The sequence below is a fragment of the Notechis scutatus genome, chromosome Z, assembly GCF_049901735.1.
Source record: "Notechis scutatus isolate UNSWTSFEM ecotype Mainland chromosome Z, rNotScu1.2, whole genome shotgun sequence".
Classification (NCBI taxonomy): domain Eukaryota; kingdom Metazoa; phylum Chordata; class Lepidosauria; order Squamata; family Elapidae; genus Notechis; species Notechis scutatus.
In genome coordinates, this window is record NC_142025.1 from 71,880,270 (window position 1) to 71,904,585 (window position 24,316).

General features: G+C 41.3%; 2 protein-coding genes across 2 annotated transcripts in view; both read right to left on the reverse strand.

Annotated features, from left to right (window-relative positions):
- Positions 1-24,292, reverse strand: part of COA1 (cytochrome c oxidase assembly factor 1) — a 104,875-nt gene extending 80,583 nt beyond the window's left edge. The window contains exon 1 of the mRNA XM_026682835.2: positions 24,209-24,292. The gene's annotated coding sequence lies outside the window, so the exon portion shown is untranslated. The remainder of the gene's footprint in view (positions 1-24,208) is intronic.
- FIGNL1 (fidgetin like 1) lies at positions 5,934-24,301 on the reverse strand. The gene is made up of 2 exons (XM_026682833.2): positions 24,209-24,301; positions 5,934-8,031 (listed from the first exon to the last, which is right to left on the reverse strand). The coding sequence occupies exon 2, from the start codon at positions 8,026-8,028 to the stop codon at positions 6,010-6,012; it is 2,019 nt and encodes a 672-aa protein (XP_026538618.1). The 5' UTR covers positions 8,029-8,031; positions 24,209-24,301; the 3' UTR covers positions 5,934-6,009.
- Positions 24,302-24,316: the final 15 nt, after the last annotated feature.

The following is a 24,316-nucleotide window of genomic DNA, read 5'->3' on the forward strand; positions in this document are numbered from 1 at the left end:
CCCGAGGCAATGCGGGACTGGAGCCGCGTGGAGCCGCGCCCGGCGGTAGCAACTCCTGACTCAGGGGCCTCCGAGGGAGGGGGAGGAGGAGAAGAGGGGGAAGGGTGGGGGGATTCCCAAAAATCTTGTGCTGACCCGGCCCGTCTGTCAAATTTTAAAAGTCAATGCGGCCCCCGAGCCAAAACGTTTGCCCACCCTGCTCTAAGACATTAGAGGATGAGTATAAAGGACTTGAAAAAGAGTTACAGAAAATGCCACAGAAAAAGGACATTAAGTTTAAAATGGATATAATTAAACATAAAATGGGATTAATGGAAAAAGAAGAATTAGCACAGGAAATCAGAGGTGCGAAACAGAACTATTTTGAAGATGCAAATAAACCAGGCAGATGGTTAGCATATAAACTGAGAAAGGAGAAAGAATCAAGGAAAATATCGCAGTTAATAGATGATCAAGGCCAAGTTTGTTATGGAAGTAAAGAGAAGAAGAAAATTATACGAGATTATTATGGGAAACTATACACACAAGAGAACATTGATGATGAAAGAGTTAAACAATACTTACAGAATGTTAATCTACCCCAGATACCTAAAGAGATTGAAATGATGTTAGAAAGTAATATAACGATGATGGAGTTAACTGAAGCACTTAAGAAGCAAAACGATGGAAAGGCACCTAGCCCAGATGGACTTCCGGCAGAATTTTACAAAACACTACAAGAATTGTTGAATCTTCCATTGCTAAAAGTTATGTATGAAGTTATGTCAAAGAAGAAGATACTTAAATCATGGTCAGAAGCTTTTATTACACTTGTCCCAAAAGAGGACGCCGACCCATTACAAAACAAGAACTATAAATCTATTTTCCTACAAATCAGATTATAAAATTTTTGCTTCAATATTGGCAGAAAGACTTAAAAAATACCTAAATAATTTTATTCACCCTGATCAAAATGGATTTCTGCCAAAGAGACAAATTAAAGACAATATGAGAGTAATCTTGGACATTTTGGAATACGAGGCACACCCTGAAAAACAAATAGCTTTGATATTCTTAGATGCACAGAAGGCATTTGACAATGTGAATTGGCGATTTATGTTATTACAGCTGGAACAGATGGGCTTTGGTAAAAAAAATTATCCAAGCAATAGAAGCTATATATCATAAGCAAACGGCAAAGATAATCATAGAAGGAGATTTGATGGACTCTATTGATATAAGAAAAGGAACAAGATAAGGGTACCTACTGTCACCTTTGTTGTTTGTGTTAACCTTGAAAGAGCTAAACAGAAATGCTAGAGAAGAACAGGATATAAAAGGGATGAAAATTAAAAAGGAAGAATTTAAATTGCAAGCATTCGCAGATGATCTGGTTTTCATTTTAGAAGACCCACTAGAAACAGCATTAAAATTGATAGAAAAGATAGAGAGGTATATGGGAAGGTGGCTGGTTTGAAAATAAATAAAGACAAAACAAAGATTTTGACAAAGAATATGTTATTCAGACAAAAGGAAGAATTGGCAGATGTTTTGAAAATCCAGATCACAAATAAGATCAAGTACTTGGGGATACACTTGACAACAAGATGTAGCACACTAAAAGGGAATAACTATATTAAACTCAAGCAGCAGATAGCGCTAGATTTGGCAAAATGTCATTAATAGGGAGAATATCAACAATCAAGATGAATACATTACCCAGAGTTTTATATTTGTTCCAAACAATTCCAATTAGGCTTGGAAAAGATTATTTTGAAGATTTAAATAAAATTGTGTTTTATTTACCTTCATTCATATATGGCAAGGTAAGAAAGCGAGAATAAAATTAAAACTTTTGCAAGATGCTAGAATAAGAGGCGGATTTGGTTTGCCTAATTGGGAGTTGTACTACCAAGCTACAACTCTGATGTGGGTTAAGGAATGGATAACATTAAGAAATGCTAGATTGTTGAAATTAGAAGGACATGATCTGTTGTTGGGGTGGCATGCTTTTTTATGGTATAAAGGAACTAAAACACAGGGGTATTTTAGAAGATACTATATATGGGAGTCTCTGTGGTTAAACTGGGAGAAGACAAAAAGGCAATGTTATTTGAAAATTCCAGTCTGGCTATCGATTATTGAAGCATTTTCTTATCCTATAATATACAAAAAGGAACAAACAGTTAGATATGGTGAAATATTGAATGAAAAGGGTGAACTTAAATCTATGCAAAAACTAGAGGAACAAGGTATAAAGATGAATTGGTTTTCATATGCGCAAATACATTCTAGGTATGATAAAGATTCTAAAACAGAAGGTTTCTATGATAAATTGACTGATTTAGATAAGATTTTGACAGGTACTGATGAAAAGGTGATTTAAAAACTGTATGGATATTTATTAGAAATTAAACTAGAAGAAGAACAAGTCAAAGAAACAATGATTGCTTGGGGGAAGAATTTTGGATATTGGATTGATCTAGAGAAATGGCAAAAATTGTGGTTTTAAAAATTATAAAATGACAATATCAACAGCATACAAAGAAAATTTGTATAAGATGTTTTACAGGTGGCATTTCCCCCCAACAAGAATAGCAAGAATGTTCAAGAACAAATCTGAAAAGTGTTGGAAATGTCATCAGATACCTGGCTCGTATTACCATATGTGGTGGACGTGTGCGGATGCCAAAAAATATTGGACTAAAATCCACATATGGTTGGAAAAAATGACAAAAAAGCATATAGACTTGAAACCAGAAATATTTTTATTGGGAATTTTACCTGAAATATACAGTAATGTATTGAAATATTTGCTTGTAAATATATTAACAGCGGCTAAGATCGTATTTGCTAAAAACTGGAAAAATGAGAAAATACCAACACAGGAGGAAGTTGCTAAGAAAATATTGGAATGTGCTGAAATGAGTAGATTGACATTTGAAATCAGAGAACAAGAAGATAAACAATTTTATAAAATTTGGGATCTATTCTATCAATGGTTAGACAATAAAACATGGTAATGAAATATGTAGAGTTTTAGAACATAATGAATATATAAAGATATATTTTTTAAATTGTATCTACAAAATGATTATAGGATAGATTTGAGATGATAATATGAACTGTCATAAAACAAATTAAGTAAAATATGGATTATCTTATAAAACATGAATGAATAATAGTATCGTCAAATGATTGATTAACAATGATATTAATGTATTTAGGAATATTTGATTGACAATACGAGAACACATACAATGTAATTGTAAGTGAAGACTGAAGTGGAAGCACAAAACAATTTGTAAACCAATCGACACACTGTATGTGTATATATGGAAGATGGCTTGATGTTTTTATGTTGTGTTTATCTAAGTTTGTCTTAAAAACAATAAAACTTTATTAAAAAAAGAAAGTACAATACTACTTATTTGCACCAGATATCCAGTTAAATATGATATATTTAACTGTATATTGAATTTTAAATATACAGTTAATTAATTTTAATTTTAAAATGTAGTTCCTTGTTTTGGTCATTTTTGCCTTCATGCAGGAATTTTTCCCCCTATCAATAGACTTTCATGTTTATAGTTAAATGTGAGCTAAGATATATTAGTTGGGAAAATTACATTTTATATATATAGGGAAAACTATTACAGGTAACCTTGTCTTACAAGTTTGCATAGTGACCATTCAAGTCACAACAGCATAGAAAAAAGTATCTTATGGCCATTGTTCATATTTATAAGCATTGCAGCATCCCCATGGTCATATGATCAAAATTCAAAATTTGACAACTAGTTGATATTTATGATGGTTGCAGTGTTCTAGGGTCATATCGCCACTTTTGTACCTTTTGATCAGTTAAATCAACGGGGAAGGTAGACTCACTTAACAACCGTGTTACAAACTTAACAACTGCAGTGATTCACTTAACAACTGTAGCAAGAAAGGTCATAAAATGGGGTAAATGTCTAATGTCTCACTTAGGAACAAAAATGTTGGGCTCAATTGTGGTCGTAAGTTGAGGGCTTGAGGGCTACCTGTAACTTGACAAATTGTGTCAGTGTATATCAAAGTTTAATATGTTTCCCTAAAAGTTTCAGTGAAAATTTATTCTTGTATTATCAGGAATAATAGTTTCTGCAAGTAAGTTTTATTTATTTTTATTTATTTGTATCCCACCTATATTATTTTGCAAGTAATTAAGGCAGCAAACATATCCAATGTATCTGTTTCTCCGAAAATAAGACCATGTCTTGTATTTTTTGAGCCACCAAAAAAGGCACCAGATCTTATTTTTGGGGAGATCTTTTCTCCCCCCCATATCTGGAGGTGGGGGGTGGGCGCAAGTTACCCCTCCCGCCTCAGGCCTGCATGAAACAGCTGATCTTTGGGGAATGTCCTGCTGCAAAACAAGCATGACCGCTTTTGCAGCTAATTGAGGCTACAAAAGCAGCAGGAGGCCCCACGCGCCAACTTCAAGAACAGTATTATCTCAGTCTGTTGCAATGGCCCAAGTTATTGGTGTTCTTGGCTTCAGCCTACCCTGCTTTCTGGCCCGGCTGCTTCTGGGACCCTTTTGGCTGCTAGCAGCTGAGCTGGCCTTAGGGAAGCTCTTTGTCCTCCTGACAGTGCTGCTTTTGGCTGTCCTGCTGGGCTGCTCTTGCTTGATGCGGAGCGAGTCATTCCAGAACTATGACTTCCAGAGTGCCCTGGAGCGAACAGCCGGCATGAGAACTAGTGCCCACCAGGGCCAGGGCCCAAATAGCACCATGCTCAGCTCATAGCCCAGTGCCTGCAGCACTGAGTAGACCTGCAAGAAGGTGTACAGCAGCCTGAAGGCAGTGACAGGTGAGGAGGCGTGGCTCTATCGGTGGCCATTAGCAAAGGGGCCCTGCAGGCGGGGGGAGCGCTCTAGAGGGTAGGGTCAAAAGCAAAAAGGACTTAGCTCTTTCCCGAAATGTGCTTGCAGCAGCTGCCTGAAATGTGCTTGCAGCAGCTGCTGAACATGGAGTGGGTAGCCCTGTGCCTCTGCCTCTTGCCAGTGCTGTCCTGGCATGTTTTAGAAGGGAAATAAAAATAAATCCTACAGTCTCTCACTGCTGCTGTGCAAACTCCAGTACAGGCAACAGCAACTGCCTTCCAAAACATACCAGGATGTAATCTGAATAACACAGAAATGTTATGTTACATGTGGAAATGCAGCCAGGCAGAAGTGGGGGGAAGCAAGCAATCCCAACGTGCCACACTGCTTTCTGCCTTGTATGGTAGCAGCAGCCTGCGTAAAACCCAAACTCCAAGCCTGATGGAGCTCAAACTGTGGTCACTGCCTGTTCCAGAGCAACAAGGTGAGCTGTGAAAGAGCGGAGCCTTGGTGCAAGGTTGCCTGGTGCTGCAGGCAAGGATGGGGCTGACAAGGATCCGCAGGAAACACCTCCAGGTGCCCAGAGACGGAATAAGAGGCAGCTCCCAGCTCTCACTGGCTCAGCTGATCCACGAGCCACCATGAGGTGACCGGGGAAGGGAAGGGCTGCCCCCTGTGCTGGCCACACCCACTCCCTTCACTACGTTTTTTTGGAGGGTCAGGCTTACATAAGACCCATACCCAAAAAATCAGGCTACAACTTATTTTTGGGGAAACATGGGTACCTCTACCTATTTACATTCACTTTAAGCTCTTCCACTTCTCATCTCAATAATACAGCACTAAAAATTTTGCATGTTTATGCCTGGATATAAGCTAAATTTCACAAAGAATTCCTGGATTCTTTTGATGAAAGGGAGTTGGGGAGGGTATATTTAAGTTAATAATATACCTTATTAATATGTATTTAATGTTAATAAAATGCATACAAAAATATAGCAAGGCACAAAAGAGCAATACAGGGGATTTTTATATAATTCTACTACTTTTCTACTAGCAAAAATAATTAACAACACATGCAAAACAATTATCTAGGAAAAGATACTCAAATTTATTAGATTATTAATATTTCAGAACTGAATATGCATACATATTAATTCTTCTCATCTTCCACTCCCAAACATTTGATTCCAAGTTTCATATAATTCTAGATCTGTAGAAGACACACTAGGTCGAACAGTTTTAAAAGCACTCTCAAAATCTTGAAAAGCAATGGATCGTACTTGTTCAGGTCTAATAGTTGTAATGTCAAGAGATTGAAGGCTGCGGATAGGACCCAGAGAAGCCTCTCGGCAAAGTTGGGTCATGTCAGCCCCAGAAAAACCATCTGATTTCTTAACAATGAAGTCAATTTCCTCTTCAGTTAGGGAGCAATGTTCTTTTGACATTAGACGAGACACAATATGCTTTCTGGCAGAAGCCTCGGGAAGTGGAATATAGAGCCTCTTTACCAATCTCCTTCGGGCAGCCTCATCAATCTCTTGTGGTCGGTTGGTTGCACCTACAACTAATATGCGATCTTCAGAAGAAGTAGCTGCTCCATCTAACTGCACCAAGAATTCAGTTTTTATTCTTCTAGAAGATTCATGTTCTCCATCTCCACGCTGGGATAAGAGAGAATCAATTTCATCAATGAAAATTACTGCTGGCTGCTGGAAGCGTGCCACTGTAAACAATGCACGGACCATCTTTTCTCCTTCACCAACCCACTTGGAAGTCAGTGAGGATGCACTGATGCTGAAAAATGTAGCCCCAGACTGGCAAGCAATGCATTTGCCAATAAGGGTCTTCCCTGTTCCAGGAGGACCAAACAGAAGAATTCCTTTTGGAGGCCCACGTAATCCAGTAAAAATATCAGGTCTCAGCATAGGCCATACTACTATTTCCTTGATAGTTGCTTTTGCAAACTCAACTCCAGCTATGTCATCCCAGTTTACTGGAGGCCCATGGTCCATGATTTCATGCATTATAAGTTCTATCATTTTAGGTTCTATATTCTTTAACCTTTCATCTGTTGGGTAAGTCAGTTCTGTAGATCCAGTCCCATATGATTTACATGGCATTCCTGTGTTTCCATCTCCATCTTGTTTGGGCAGTGGAGGAACAAACTTTCCAAATGGACCACGGGATCTTCCAGCTCCCAAAGATTTCTTTGTACCCCCATAAGATGGTAATGGGATGTTCTGGGGTTGATTTTGGATTTTTTTTTGTTGATCAACCCACAGCTGCTCTTTTGCAGTTTTGAAACCAGATGCTTTGTTTTCATTATTTTTCTTTTCATTCCATGGAATGTTTGACCCTTCTATAGTGGAACCAGAAGATATATTACTGTTATCTTCACTGGAGACAGCAAATGCCTTCCTTTTTCCCAGATTGCCCATTCTTGCAGAGAAAGCAGACTGAGCAGAAGATAAATCTTGCCCTGAACGAGTATTACTTGTGGACCTCAGAGAACTATTAAATGCTGATTCATTGTTTCCAGTCAGGGCTCTAAAAGACACATCATTCATAGTCACTGGCAAAACAGAACATGAAACTCCTGCTTTAGGTGAGGAGAATATATCATTTGGATAACACTTTGAAGTTGATGACTTCTCACAAGTCTCTGTTGCTTGAGTTACATAATTTGACAAACCAGTTCCAAGCATAGATTCTCCATGATCACTTGATAGAGTAAAATTGGGAATATTTGAAGAAACTGACTCAGTGACCTGTTTATCAATGGATATATCTACTTGCGCCTTCAGAGGCAACTCAAACATTTTTCCAGTTTGCATCATTGCTTGAACACACTTCAATTCCATCACATTATCTGTTGTTAAAGCAGACTGCCACTTGTCACTCTTATTCTGTTGATACTTTACCATAGTCAAAATATCTTTAGCATAGTTATTTAAGCCTTTTTCTACATTGTCAGAATCAATAATTTCAGAATATTTTTCTACATATTTTTTGAAAAGATTAGCAGCACAACCCTGGGAAATATCTGAGTTTGCCCATGCATGCTGAATATGTAAAATTTGTGAACGATACGCATCTGCTTTTTGTCCTGGTGTAGAAGTATCAGAGGTAACAATAAAGTAATTCCTTTGCCATTCGCTCATATGTATGTCAGTCTGCATGATCTACAAAGAAATAGACAAACAGAATAATCAGAACTGGGGATCCTTACGTCTAACATGAGTCTAGGGCAGATTTCAAATTATAGAGTATTGATTCTTTTTTCACTTTTATATGATTCCTATGTTATGTTTAGCAAATATTCTATACAGCATAGATAAGCAAATACTCTTCTGCATTTGTTATAGAAAATAAGCACAAATTCACTTGAAATGATACATGGAATTTATATCAATAGAACTAAATTTATTTTAGCTCCATCTGAAACAAAGATTAACTAGTTAAGAGTATCTACATTCTTAAATTTTTAGAGCAAAGCCATTTAGCCTGCCTCTAACATATATCTATATAAGTATCCTTGAATATTTATTAATATGTAAGGCTCATTGAACATTGATCAGAACAGAGAGGCAAAAAATTGTTATACCGTATCCAACTGACTTATTCTTAACTGATTGTGTTACTTGGGATTGTTAAAACAATTTGTTGTTTTAATCTACAGACAGAAACTCTCAAGTAGGGTTCATAAATTAACATCCATTAGCCAACAAAATATTATCTTTTTCCAGAGAATAGTAAGCTTGAAACAAAACCAGTCTAAGATACTTTGTCTGGAGCCTATGCATGCATGCAGAAGAAATGTATCCATCAGACTAAAAAAAAAATAGAAAAGAAAACTTCCAACGCAAGCAGGTATGTTTCTTTTAAAGATTTTTTCCCCACAAAGTACATAACTAAACTGCCAATTGTGATAATAGCACCCAGCCTTCTTCAAAGAAGACTCCCTAGGTTTATATAGGATTAGATAATTACCATAATCACAATGAATACTGATAGTTTTTACTTTCTGAATTAAGAGGTAGCATGCCTTACAATCTTGTTGGCTCATTTGTATACAATATTAGCTGATCAAAGTCATATAGTTCTCCGTCTACTCAGAAACTCTTGATAATGAACAGAAATGTAAAAAAGAAACCGTAACAACTACACAGAACTATTAGAAACAGGTCCCAGCTCCCAGCAATCAGTATCAGCTTATCAAACAAACTGCATTCACACCAGAAGTCAGTCAACATCCTGGCCCATCTTGGGGAAAGAGTCAGGTCTATAAAGCTTTTCAGAAGGCCAACCAGACACACTGGGCAAGGCAAACCTCCTGGGGAGCCACCAAGTAACTTCACTTAAGGCAGGAGTGTCAAATTTGCAGTGTTACATTGTTGACACGTGACATCGCAACTTTCCCCCTTAGCTAAACTGGGGATGGATGTAGCCAGCACAGGACGCATCTGTTTAGTTTAGTTTAGTTGATTGTCATTGTACCTCGTACAATGAAATTAAATACCATTTTCAGTGTACATTATGACTATGAAAATAAACACAAACACACATCCTTCACATTCTATACATTGAATTGAAAACTCCTGATATTGCATTAATATTGCACTACACAGTAGAATTCAATAGAGTTACTACCCTGGGATAGAAGCTGTTTTTCAGCCTATTTGTCCTTGTTTTTATTATTCTTTACCATCTGCCAGATGGTAATAGTTCAAAAAAATGGTGCCCAGGATGAGATGGATCTTTGAGAATGTTTTGAACTTTCTTAAGGCAGTGGGAGCTATAAAGCTCTTCCGAAGAGGGGAGAGGGCAACCAATGATCTTCTGGGCAATGACATCTGGAGTGCTGTCCTATCTGCCACTGTGCAATTGGCAAACCAGGTGCAGTAAGTTAAGATACTCTCTATGGTGCAGTGGTAGAAGAGCCAGCACTGTCTGAAGACGTCTGTTTAGTCATGTGGCCAGGATGACTAAACCCCGAAGGTGCACGGAATGCTGTTACCTTTCCACCAAAGTGGTCCCTATTTTTCTACTTGCATTTTTACATGCTTTTTAACTGCTAGGTTGGCAGAAGCTGGGACAAGTAATGGGAGTTCACTCTGTTACACGACACTAGGGATTCGAATCGCCGAACTGCTGACATTTCTGATCAACAAGTTCAGCGTCTTAGCCACTGAGTCACCGTGTCCCTCTATCTTCTATAGAACCTGTCTATTTTCTAAGAATATCCTTCCCAGATAATTGAATTCAAAACATGCTCCAGGCTTTCCAAAGGTTCTGCCCAACTGGTCCAGTGACTTTATCCAGCAGATGCCAATAATATACCTTGCAGCTGCCCTGCAAAGGCTCCCCAAGTCAGAAGAGACCTGGTTGCTCTAAACAAGGATGATGGAGGGCTTTCTAAAGACCAAATAAAAGCCAAGAAACATTTGCTATTATTACCACAAAGTAAGTAAACAAATTTATTGTTGTAACTATATGTCATAATAAATAATGTACCATAAAAAAAAAAAAAAAAAAAAAATATTTAAAAAAATAAAAAAAAAAATTTTTTTTTTTTTTAAATTTTTAATTAAAATAAGCCAAGGATTTTGTTATTTACTTAAAATGGCGTTGGTTCTTACCTGATACGCCTCTTCTCGTGGAACTGCGTAGAGCATCCAGAGAGTGGGAGGTGCTTCAGTCCTTCCTTCTCACAGGCTGAGTTATAATTGAAGAACGCTCCTCCTTCCTCCACGTGGCTCCTCCATGCGTTCTCCCAGTTTCACGAAGACGAGAGGACAACCACAATCCTCTAACTGAACTAGTAAACAACTCAAGTATATACAATAACGATCATTGGCCGAAAAACAGAATTCCCTACCAGACGGACCAAGAAGGGTGGGGCTGGATGCTCTACGCAGTTCCACGAGAAGAGGCGTATCAGGTAAGAACCAACGCCCATTCTCCGTAGAACTGCTGCGAGCATCCAGAGAGTGGGACATACCAAAGCATGTTTGTCCTACGGGCGGGACTCCGTCTGGATCGGAATCTCCTTAGGATCCCCAACCACTTGCTGTAGGACTCGCCTGCCAAAGGACGCTTCAGCCGAAGCGAAAGTGTCAATCTTATAGTGGCGTATGAAAGGTGACGGAGAGGCCCAAGTGGCCGCCCGGCAAATGTCAAGAAGCGAGGCTTGAGTAGCCCAAGCTATTGATGTAGCTGCGCTCCTGGTGGAATGAGCCGTTATCCCACTGGGGATTGGAAGAGCTTGAACTGAATAGGCCTTGGAAATGGTCGCCCTAATCCACCGGCCTACCGTGGATGGTGGTACCTTTTGACCCAGCGTTTTAGGCTGAAATGACAAAAACAGGGACTCCGATCTCCTGATGGATTGCGTGCGACATATGTAAATACGCAACGCCCTTCGAACATCGAGGGTGTGCCATTGCCTCTCCCTATCATGCAGAGGCTTTGGACAAAAATTAGGTAGGACCAACTCCTGCGCCCTGTGAAAAGCAGAATTGATTTTTGGTAAAAGGAGGGGTCTGGTCTCAAGACAACTCGATCAGAATGAAAAATGCACAAGTCCTTCCTCACGGATAGAGCTGCAATTTCAGATATCCTTCTAGCTGAGGTGATCGCTACAAGAAAGACCACCTTAAAGGTGAGAAACTGGAGTGGTACCTCCCTGAGAGGTTCAAAGGGAGGCCTAGTCAAGGCCAGGAGAACTTTGTTAAGGTCCCATGTTGGATATCTATGCACTACCGCAGGGCGCAAATTAGAAGCCCCTTTTAAAAGGCCTTAATGCGAGGGTGGTGGGAAGAGAGCTGAAGGAGCCGCCAGCCACCACCGTTGAGAGGGCGCGACCTGTCTTCTCAACGTGTTGGGAGAGAGACCTTCATTTAGGCCATCCTGTAAAAAGGCTAGAATTTGTGCTATAGAAGGAGAGCGAGGATTGACAGAGGATTTTCGGCACCACTTACAGAAGCTGTTCCAAGTTGAATCATAAATTCGAGTAGTGGAAGGCCTCCTGGCAGCCAGAATGGTATCTATGACCTGGGTAGACAAGCCTTCTTCAATCATCGTTTCCGCTCAACCTCCAGACGGCTAGCTGCAGCCACTGTGGTTCTGGATGAAGCAGAGGTCCCTGTGACAGGGAGATCTGGTCCAGCGGGATCCTCCACGGCGGAACCACCGATAGACCGTGAAGATCCGCAAACCACGGCCTCCTGGGCCAATATGGGGCCACTAGTAGGATCTCCGCCCTCTCGAACAGCAACTTCCGAATTACCCTGGGGATCAGCGGAAGCGGAGGAAGGCGTACAGGAGGCCGGGAGGCCACGGGCAACGCAGGGCGTCGTGGTTCTCTGCCCCGTGGGAAGGGAACTGAGAGAAGAACCTTGGTGTCTGCGTGTTGAGCGGCGAGGCAAAGAGGTCTACCAGAGGAGACCCGAACCTGTCTGCTGCTTCCCTGAACAACCGCGGATGCAGGCGCCACTCTGCTGGGTCCAACGTGGCCCTGCTCAGCCAGTCTGCCTGGACGTTGGAGACCCGGAAATGTGCTCTGCCCTGATGGAGGAAAGATGCGTCTCTGCCCACCGACATAGTCGTTCGGCTTCTCTCATGAGGATGATGGAGTGGGTGCCTCCCTGACGGTTGATATGGGCTTTGGTGGTGGTGTTGTCCGTAAGGACCAGAATGTGGTGCCTTCTCACCTGAGGAGCGAAAGCTCGCAGGGCTAGGTATACCGCATGAAGCTCCAACCAGTTGATGTTGTGTCGTCGTTCGAAGGAGACCAAACTCCCTGGGCTGACAGAGACTGCAGATGGGCCCCCATCCGGAAAGGCTTGCGTCTGTCGTAAGAGTGACCCTTTGGGGCTCCTTGAATAGATGACCTCTGTTGGTAGAAGGTCGAGTCCACCAAAGAAGGGATGAGAGAACCCTTGGAGGTATCCTTACCACTCGACTTGATGTGCTCTTTCCCGAGCGCTGGTACGGCAGAAGGAACCACTGCAAGGATCTGGAATGCAAACGAGCCCATGGGATAATAGAAATGCAGGAAACAAGTTTCCCCAGAAGCTTGGATAAACTGAGCAAGGACGCTTTACCAGTTCGCCTGATAGTCCGGATAGCAGTATGAATACTATGAAGCCTCTCCTGGGAGAGGAAGACCTTACCCTTAACAGAGTCAATTACAGCTCCTAGGTGAGCTATGCGGGTGGAAGGGCTAAGTTGGCTCTTCTCCCAATTCACTAAAAACCCGTGATCTTGTAGCACTGAAAGGGTAACACTAGTATCCCTCTCGGCCTGCTGTCGGGAAGGGGATACGATAAGGATATCGTCGAGGTAACAATGGATGCGGATGGGAACTTGTCTAAGATGGGCCGCCAGAGCTGCCAGCACCTTCGTGAAAGACCTCGGGGCTGAAACAAGGCCGAAAGGGAGGGCCACATACTGGAAATGTTGGTTATTATAACAGAATCTCAAATACTTTGAGTATGAGGGATGAATGGGAATATGGAGGTATGCTTCCGACAGGTCAACTGACGTGAGCCAGTCCCCTTCCCTGATACCCTGTAAAATAGACTGTAGAGTCTGCATCTTGAACTTCTGGCGCCTGACAAAGCGATTAAGTCGCTTGAGATCTAAAATAGGTCTCCAACCCCCTGAATGTTTAGGCACCAAGAACAAGAGAGAATAAAAACCTCTTCCTCGTTGAGAGGATGGGACAGGTTGGATGGCCCTAATGTCAGCCAGATGTTTAATGGCGGAATCCATAAGAGCCCGCTTTGTAGGATCCCTAGAGACAGGTGAAATCCTGAAATGTTCAGAGGGGAGAGGAATTGTAGAACGAGTCCAAAACGCACGGAACTCCTCACCCAGGCATCCGAAGTGGACCTCTCCCAGAGGTCTGCAAAATGCCTGAGGCGACCGCCTATGGGGAGAAGGTCTGAGGCCCTATCTGGGCCGGCGGGAGGCCCTGTGACCGGAGCCTCTAAAGGGTCTCCTAAAGCTGCCTCCTCTTCGGCTCCTGTCTCCTGTATCACCTCGGTCGTGGTAGGATGACCGAAACGACGGGAACCCTGGAATCTAGGGGAGAATGACGACTGGAATGGGGGCGAAAGGAGCCCCTCCGAAAGGGCTGGGACCCTCTAGACTCCTGCCTGCGAAAAAGCGAAGGAAGAAACTTCTTCTTATTTCGAGTTTCCAAAAGCAAGGGTTCAAGGGCAGGCCCGAACAGCTTCCCTTCTGCCAAGGGGGCTGAAGCCAACTTGGATTTATTTTTAACATCGGCCTGCCAATGCCGAAGCCAAAGTAATCTCCTAGCTGTAACATGGGAGGAGATGGCCCGTGAAGCGAACTTAACCGAATGAAAGGTGGCATCAGCCGCGAACTCCGCCGCTGCTGTGATTTTTGCAATATCCTGATGGGCCCTGGTATTAGTCGGGGGGATATGCTGCTTGAGCTGCCTGAGCCACTTGATGGAGGAACGGGTGAAAAAGGAGGCGGCCGTGGCCGACCTGATGGCCCAGGCATCGGACTGGTGAGCTCGCCGAAGAGCCATCTCCGCCCGCTTGTCCTCTGGCTTCAGCGCCTCCAACGCATCCGTAGGGTTGGAAGAGGAGGTCAGCCTCACAATTGGATCGTCTACCTCCGGGGTGTCTAACATAGAAGAGAATGCTGGGTCCAGATTAAACATCCTCTTATCCTGACTAGAGGGGGCGGGTGTAGGACCCACCGAGGCCAACTGCCTGCAACCAAGTCTGAGAAGATTGGGGGGCCGAATAACTTCTGCTTCCACAATCGGTTGCCTGAACATGATGAGGTCATCTGGATCCTCCGAAGTCGATGGCGGTGGATCAGAAGGAGATTGAGAGGCCAGGCCTGAGCTATTCTTAGCCTTAAATAATAAGGACTTAAATAACTGGGGTTTAAAGAGGCCCACAACCGTCGGTTGTTCGGGAGAAATGCCCTCGTCCTCTGACATTTCCCCCTCCATAGGGTCCCCGAGAAGGAAATCAGAATACTGCGAGGACCCCCTCTCAGAGCCTTCCTCCTCCCGAAGGGCTCAAAGCCCATTTCCTCCTGTTCCAGCGAGACCTCCTGAGGCTCCTCCCCTCCTGGGGATGGGGCATCCGTATGAGAAGGTACCTGACCCTGCTGGGGCGCCTGCCCGGAGAGAGATCGACCAGATAAAGATTCAACGTCGGAAGTCCGCCCTCGAGAACCAGGTCTGGATAGCTGCTGCATTCCATCAGCTATACCCTGACGGATAGCAAATTGCATCCATTCCCTGATACTATCAGGGATGATGGTTGACGGCGGCTCCTCAGGGCGAAGACCTGCAGCGGTTGGCGTGAAGGTCGCCTCTGGAGTATGGGATGGCTGGCGGCTCCGGGTGGATGTACTGCACCTGGAGGGGGAAGAACGACTCGGCAGGGGAGGGGGATGGGCAGAGGTAGAAGGTGGGGTAGTTATAGTGTGCAGTTCTTTAGATCGTTTACTGAACTCCTTTTCCAGAGCTTTGTGACGCCTTAAGGCGTCCTTTTGGGAAGCACTGGAGGAGTCCTTGTCCCTCTTACAAAGATAGTGCGTCTTCGATTTGGCCTTCAGGGAAGAGCCAGTTGGATTGTTTTCTGCCATGGTATCAAGGAAAAAAACCTTACAACAAATATGGCGGTTGGCACGCCTAGGAGTTCGGCTTACAACGCAAACCGGTTTTCCCAAATCAGATCACGTCCCCCTTTGAATAAAATTTTTTTTAATTATTATTTATTTTATTTATTTATTTATTTTTTTATTTATTTATTTTTTTATTTATTTATTTATTTATTTATTTATTTATTTATTTATTTATTTATTTATTTATTTATTTATTTATTTATTTATTTATTTATTTATTTATTTATTTATTTATTTATTTATTTATTTGAATTTGTTTTTTAAAACACCAAGTACTAAAAAACACAAGGAGAAAACTATCCAAAAATATCTACACAAAAGCTTGCTGGAATATATTATAAAATAACTAATAATAATAATTTCTTTTCTCCTTTTTTTTTTTTTTTTTTTAAGGCGGGGCCCAAGGACAGGGCCAAATAGGCACAAGGAGAAAATAATAATAAAATTTATTAAATACAAATCCAAATGAGCCGAATGAACGCAGAGGCCAAAAAATAAGGGAAGCAAAATAAGTATAATAGGTAGGCCTCTTTAGGCAGCCTCCCAACACAATGGGAAGTACGTGCCCGCGCCTCTGAATAAGCTGATTGATACAGACAGAAAAGCCAACAAGAAAAAAACCTCTAAGGAAAGACAGCAGGGCCGGAACCACAGTGTCCTCCAATAAAAAAAAGGGGGCTCCACGCGACCTGACGGTCCCGCTTAGGGCCTCAATCCACACAGCTTAAATCCAAAAAACAAAAATTACACACAGCCAGGAAAAAATATTATTTAAAATAAAACAAAATGGCGCCGGCCACGGGCGGTTCCAAAATGGCCGCCCGGCACGACGCGAGGCAATCAGAGGCGCACCAGCCCTATTCGCTTACCAGGCAATCAGGAGCAACGAAAAGCCAGGGCTGGGAGAGGAAGCGTTGCTTCCTCTAAAGCGTTCTAGGGGGGGGAATGATAATAGTGCAATAAATCAAGGCACGGAGACAAGCGGCTGGATAAAGGCACGCTCGGAAATGCAGAGAAAGAGAAGAGGGGTGGGGGGGGCGAAGTAAAGCTCTGAGCCCTTAAACCCCTTCCTACAGGCAAAAAAAAACGCCTCACCAATTAAATTTAAGAGCACACTATCAACGCAGGGACAAGGAGGAAAGGAATAAAGGCAAACCTGAACACTTAGAAGTAAAAAACTCTGAAAAACGGCCAAGGAACAAGAGATCGCTGCCTGCTTTCTCGAAGGCTGAGTGAAAAAGGGAGAACGCATGGAGGAGCCACGTGGAGGAAGGAGGAGCGTTCTTCAATTATAACTCAGCCTGTGAGAAGGAAGGACTGAAGCACCTCCCACTCTCTGGATGCTCGCAGCAGTTCTACGGAGAATATTTAAATTACAGCAGAACAAAAGTAGCATCTTGGTTGCTGGTAGTTAGAAACACATGTGCAAGAAGATAGTTCAATTTTTCAAGAACAGAGCCTTTGAGTTTAGCTATCATCAATAATTTGGCCCTAATCTCATAATACATGAGACAGTGGAGTATAGAGTGGATGTCCTCCATTTGACCAACACTACTAGGTAGCGAGGAGTCAGTGCATCGAGCTACCACACACAGAGGGATCCTGGACATGGGCTTCAAATGTTGCATTCCTCTTGTCAAGCCGCTCCTGAACAACAAACGTCAGAAGCATCTTACCTGGGCTAAAGAAAAACAGAACTGGTCTGTTGCTCAGTGGTCCAAAGTCCTCTTTTCTGATGAGAGTAACTTTTGCATCTCATTTGGAAACCAAGGACCCAGAGTCTGGAGGAAGAATGGAGAGGCACACACACTGCAAGATGCTTGAAGTCCAGTGTGAAGTTTCCACAGTCTGTGTTGATTTGGGGAGCAGTCGAGGCCCGTACAGCCCAAGCAGAGGCTTGATGATTACATTTTAGTGTCTGCTTGGCGCGCTTGTCCTCTGCCTTGATTACGTCCTCGGGCTCGGTTGGAATGCCTGAGAAGGAGGCCATGACTGGAGCATCAACCGAGGGAATTGCAAGAGCGGTCACGAGGGAAAAGCCCACATTGTAAAACCGCCTCTCATGGGACGATGGGCGAGGGCCTGGTGCAGGAGAGGTGAATTGCTCCTTGACTAAGTCAAGAAAAATTCTGGGTGATGGAAGGATCTCTCAGTGGACTACAGGTTTGGAGAAGAGGGTGTCCTCGTGCCCTGACTGCACCACTTGAGGTTCGGGGGCAGCCTCTTCTGGGGACAACTGAGCTGTGACCAGTGCCTTGTGGAGAAGGGGTATGAATAAGGCAGGTTTGAAGACTGCAGCTGAGGGGGGTTGATCAGGCTGCAGATCCTCCTCTTTCTCTGAGAGGTTGGGGTCCCAGATTCCTCCCTCTTCCCATTCAGATGCAGGAGAGTGGCTACGCTCAGATGGTTCTGCATAGTCTCCCTGCTCGAAATCACCCCAATCTGAGTTGGTAGAAGGGGCCCTGTGCTCCTGAAGGTGAGGCAGTCCCCTCTGGGCGATCTGAGCCTGAGAGAAGGCTGGAAAAAGGGACTGGGCCCTGTCTGAGGGTCGAAAAATCTGTTGAAGTCTTTCTGCTAGGCCCTATCTGATGGCAATGGAGACTACATCCTGGATGTCGCTGGGTCTGCCACGATGGTGGATCTGGGGGGGCGAAGGCCTGCAGCGGTGGGAGTAAAGGTAGCCTCAGGTCTAGGTCGAGAGCTACCTTGGGCTATGGAGGGTAGAGATGAAGAGAGTTGCCAAGAGGCCTGTTTAAAATTGGGCCTGATTTGCTGAGGTCTTGAGGCCCAAATTGTTCCTCAACCAATTCTGGTGACCAGGATTGGAGGCTTCCAGCCCCCCTGGGGGTACCTGCCTGAACAACCAGAGGACTGGCTGGCTGGGAAGCCTGTTGCAGTTGTCCTCTTATTTGCTCAATAGTCTTATTGAACTGTCTCTCCAAGACCGCATGCCTTCGTTTTTCTACTTTTAGTTCGGCCTGGGATGTTTTCTTGGGGCCCAAAGTTTTGGCCCTGATCTTGGCCACTACCTCTCTTTGTACAGATTGAGAGCACTGCCTCCTTCTCTTACTCTTAGCTGTCTGAAGGCCCTGGTTGTCCAGGCCCGAAAACTCTGCCTGGATCCTGTCTTCATCCATAGTTGGTATAGGCAAGCATAAGAGGTGCTGGGAGCGACCCTATGTGTTGCCTATGTAGGGGCCTTAATTGGGGCCTACCATGGGTAGGTGCCGGCCGTTGGTAAATGTGGCCACTTAAAATGGCCGCCCGCTAGGTGCGTCGAGAAGAAGCTTTAAAATGGCCTCTTGCACGTTTTCTGCCTGCAATGGCTGGTCCTCGCTCCCTAGGCTGAGAAAAGGCCCAGAGCGGCGAAATTGGCAGCAAGAAAGGAAACCACAGTTTTTATGATCAGCTGTGAGGTGCGGTTATTGCTGACCCAATCTTTGTGATCGCGGTGGTCGAATTTGCAGAGGGAGAGCTGCAGGGGAGGACCAAAGGCTTCTCCCTTACTTACAACCTCCCTGTGGACTAGAACATCGAGTCCTCGGCATTGCAGGACAGCAGAGCCCCGCTCTCTTGAAGGCACAGCTGCACCAGGTCTCCGAGAGCTGCGCCAAAGCTCTTAAATAGCTTTTCCAACTTTGTTTTGTCTGCTGACTAAAGTGCTTTCAGAGACACCAGATCAATTGTCATCAAAAGGAGCTGAGTCAAAGCTGGGGAGATTCACACAGGCTGCTCCTTATATATATAAGACGTACTCAGCTTAATGAGTATGGAGGAGTCTTACCCATCCTGGGCTCTTGCAGCAGCGTCGAGGAGAACATTATAGTTTGATTACATAAAGTTTCTTCAAATTCAGCTCAGTTAATTGAGATATTAATTTGTTTTCTTGGCAGAGCATGCAGATGGTTTACAGCTGCTTTTTTTCTTGAATGCCTTTTTTAAACTTTCCAGTCTAATCTACTAGTTTCCTATATAAGTCAAACCCAGTTTATTGTTCCAAGATTAGACAAGGTCAGCTAGATACAGCCATCTGCTGCAAGAGAAGCTAAACATTTTTTTTCCAAAATATGCATTTATTCCCCAGGGATGGTTGATGAAGATTGCAGGAAAAAATCAACAAAATATGTTGTTTCTCAATTTCGCTGTCTACATAAACATTCAACTGGAAAAAATATTTTTGAAAGCATTGTTCTGTGTTTTCTTCAAAGAAAGAAGAATGAGGAATACCTAAAGAAATCAAACTGAAAAACTTAATTTTGTTTTAAAAAAGGAAATGTACAAAAAAATGGAAAGGGGCATATATCCAAAGAAGAATACAAATCAATTTGTAAAAATAGTAAGTATAGCATGAGAAAAGCTAAAGTGTGGTGTGATATTAGGCTAGCAAGGGACATCGAAAACACACACACACACAAAAGATTTTAGATATATCAGAAGCAAAGGGAAACTCAAGGAGATGGTAATGCAGAGGGAAAATAGTAGAATAGTTAAAGAGGAAGATAAGAAGGCAGAACATCTCAATTCCTATTTGCATCTGTTGCTTCCCAACTTTATTACTTTCATAAAATAACTCAAGATGGTGAATATATCTAATATTTATTCCGCTTCCTATTTCTCCCCACAAAAAACCTGTGAGGTGAGTAGGGCTGAGAGAAAGAGACCAAGGTCACCCAGCTAGCTTGCATGGCTAAGGCAGGAATATAATTCTTGGTCTTTCTAGCCTACTGAGTTAACTACTAGACAAAACTGGCTCTCTCATATGTACCCATGATTGAACCTTAAAGATTATATTTGGAGCAGGTTTCCATTAAACAAGATGGTGTTATCCTTATAACTGCATTACTATTTATGTAAGAGTTTCATGAACCCAAATCTATCTTTTCCTTTTTAACTTTTGATTACTGCAAGCGTGATATCACCTAGTCAACACACGCACTTTTATACATATACACGTTTCATTGAAAGTGTTTTGCATGACAATAGAATATTTTAATTACAATAAAACAAAAATACAAATTGGATTAAATCATAACAGAAACAGGAAAAAAAAACACAAATGAAAATAATTACAAAGTAGGTTTTTAAAACCAGTTTATTTATCAAAGAAAGGACTTGCCAACTTATACTGGAATGTTTTTTTCCTAAATATAGATCTTGGAGTCAATATTTGGTGACTCTGAACATTTCAATCAACATTGCCTTAGGCAGGAGTCTTCAAAACTTGACAGCTTTAAGACTTGTGGACTTCAACTCCCAGAATTCCTCCTCCAGTCATGTTAGCTCAGGAATTCTGGGAGTTAAAGTCCACAAGTCTTAAAGTTGCCAAGTTTGAGGACCCCTGTCTTAGGATAAGCCATCTTAAAAAGAGACAATTTATCATTGTAAAAAGGTTGCTTCAAGCGAACAAACTTTAATTATTGTGTATATATTATTATAATCATTTAAGTTATCAGTTGATTATATACTTCAATTCAAAATGAGATTAACTGTGGATATTTGAATTAAAAAGTATCTTCAATTGGAATACAAGACAAGCATCACTTCTGAGAATATTCAAATTCAAATAAGGTCAAATTATGAAATTATGAATATCTACTAATCCTAATTTTGGATTATTCAATCTTATATACCAAATGCTAAGTAGGATCTGCAAAAAATATTCTAGCCTGTATTCATATACACAAAACTATAATAGAGCCTATAATTTTGGCCATAAGTTGAGGAACCATGTGATCAGACTAGATTTTATGACTATTTTTACAATAGTCATAAATCAAGTCACCATAGTGGTTAAGCGATCTATGTGTCTAAGTAAATCCAGCATATTCAACAAGTGGTATTTTTGCCACTTGCTATGGAAAAACAGAAAAAAACATTGCAAATTATGGTCACAGGATTGCAAGACGCTACAACTAGTCATAAATGTGAGCCAATTGCCAATTGCCCAAAATGTGATTACACGACTATGGGTTTGTGTGTGTGTGTGGCAGTCATACTTTCAGAATAGGTTGTAAGTCAATTTTTTTTAAAAAAATCTGTCAGCTAGTCATAAGTCAAGGGTTACCTATGTATATTTCTTCTGAGAAAATATTCAATTTTACTCTCACCCAATCTTCTGATTATTATCCACCCAAAGGAGGGGGAATGCCCACATATCATAACTTCCAATCAATTATAACTTCTGTAATAAATTGTTGCAGTGTGCTGATATTCTATCAATGAATGTATACCTACTCAAATCTGCCCTTTCAATGGAAGTTCTACTTTATCTCCCTCTAAGTAATCATCTGTCAGCTATAAAGCATACTTAGTCCTTGTTAGCAATTTTGATTCTCCACTTGCCTTCAGGATTTTAGAAATATTATTCTGTTCTTTTAAAATCCTGGAGCATCAGGGAAGTAACTGAGGATTGGAAAAGGCTGAAGTGAAAGAGAAAAAAAAAGGAGGGGAGGAACAGACCCAGGAAACTACAGACCAATCAGTCTAACATCAATAGCTGGGAAGATTCTGGAAATGATAATCAAAAAAAAGATCTGCAAACAACTAGAAGCAAATAAAGTTATAACTAGTAGCCAGCACGGGTTGTTAAAAACAGATCATGCCAAATCAATCTTACTTCATTCTTTGATAAAGTGACTAAATTAGTAGTGAAATGCTATGGACATAGTATACTTAGATTTCAGTGAGGCATTTGACAAAGTAGATCACAATCTACTTCTATTAAAAGTTTTATTTATCTCCAACAAGATACTATGAAAGTGAAGAAACTCTTCCAAGTAGAAAAAAAAAACAAAGACAGAAAATCTAAATGGTAAACCCTTCTGCCAATATCAAGCATATTTTAATATACATAGTTAGGAACTATATATTTTACAAAGATATGATGAACGTCCCTACAAAATATTTTTATCATTCATCCCTTTCACTGCAGATTAATGGGAGTAAACTTCTAAACATGCAGTTATATATCACTGAGCTAGGCATCATTTTGGATGTTCAGAGGAAACAGCTGAAATATGCACGTTTATATTAGCTTCTGTCAATGTAAGCATTTCTGCTAGCTTTATTGGCAGAAATACTCACAGTGGCTGTCCTCTGCAGTTGTCAACCAACTCCAGGAAAAGATTTGTTTGGATTCAAGAACTGCACATTCAGTTTAATCTTATGCAAACTGCATTGCAAACTGCATTTGAACCATCCTTTAACCAAATTCTAAAATACCTATTAGTCTACATTAATAGGAATAAACCACAATGAATTATTTCTAATATAGAACATGTGGCAAGCTAGTAGAGCTCAATTCAATTTTCCATAACTTCTCCTGCCGGTCAAAGTAGTTAAACAGATATAGAAAATTCTATATAAATAAGACTAGGCATCATGAATCTGTTTTTTAGTTGCTTATTATTATTTTGATAAGATAAGCACACAGCAAACAAAGCATCATGCTGAAATGTGTTTATCTGCAACACAATCTTTGACTCTACAAAGCTCTCCCTTAAATGGCAAACAATATGGGAGTTAATTCACCTTCTGGTATATATATATATCTCTGGTCATATTGAGAATAAGCAGTTTTCATAGCAGTGAGAAGTATGCCCCTCCATACATCTTCAAAAATAGCTCAAACAATCTGTATATCAATATTCTATAGTGCATCTCTCATCCTAGAGCAGGGCTGTCAAACTTGCATCATCACAGCACTGTCATATGATGTATCATGAAAATTGGTTTCTGATATAGGACTACAGCTACTAAACTACGTAATAACGAACACAGCTATCATGCTTGTTGAGCCATTTCTCCTGGCAGGAAATAAACTTGTTGCCTGTTATGGGGTAAACCAGAAATCCATCAGTATCCATAAAGAGCCATGATTGTCAAAATGACAATATAAATGAATCACAAAATGTCATAATTAGGTATCCAATCCCTGACACAAATACATAAGTCCTGACATTCACCTGATATCATTTTATAAAGGTTGTAATTCCCTTCTCCTGACTTCACTTACAAGCACTCATTTAAGGGAATCAGAAGAATTTATGTCTACTATTCTTGGCACATAGGAAAACCTGACAAAAATCTGTTGTTTATATTTGCATTGTATGACTATTTAAATATACTTGGATTTGTAATACTCTGAATGCAGCCTTATTTTTGTTAACTTTATTATCAGACTTAACGATTAGAAACACAATGAAGCATGCATTTTCTTTGTTATATCTTCTCAGGCCTGAAGAAAAGAGGAATGATAGAGAAAAAGCTAGAGCTTAAGTAAACAGAGCAATAATTAGAATTTTTTTAATGTTAAATCACACTTATCTTTTTTTGATTCTTGAAGTGCACTTCAGCTTATTTTATAAATTCTAGCATGACTGATCAAACTCTAATTCCCCAGTTGAGGATTGAAGACTAAACTTTAATCTCAATTCGGTGTTTATTTACATGGAAGTAAAACTGCTCGAACTCAAGTCTCTTTCTGAACCTGTATGTAGCATTACGCCTAAACGAAAAAGTTTAATAAAACATCATACAGGTAACTAATATTCTTATGGTACCGCAACGATTGTTTATTAAAAAGATTTAATTTAAACATACTACCAAAAAGCCCCACCACGTTCACTTTAGTCTGTTTTTAGAAAGCTGAAAATAATTCCTGTATGTATCTAAACTCACCGAATTTTAACATGTGCCGCGTGGAAACTAAAAAAGTCACACTTCCTTCCTTGGTGCAGCCATCTTGAAATACTTGATCAGCTTACCAACGAGTTTATTGGACTAATT

Bases quoted from the DNA above. Each gene is read 5' to 3' on its own strand.
- FIGNL1 (XM_026682833.2), bottom strand. From the start codon at position 8,028: ATGCAGACTGACATACATATGAGCGAATGGCAAAGGAATTACTTTATT.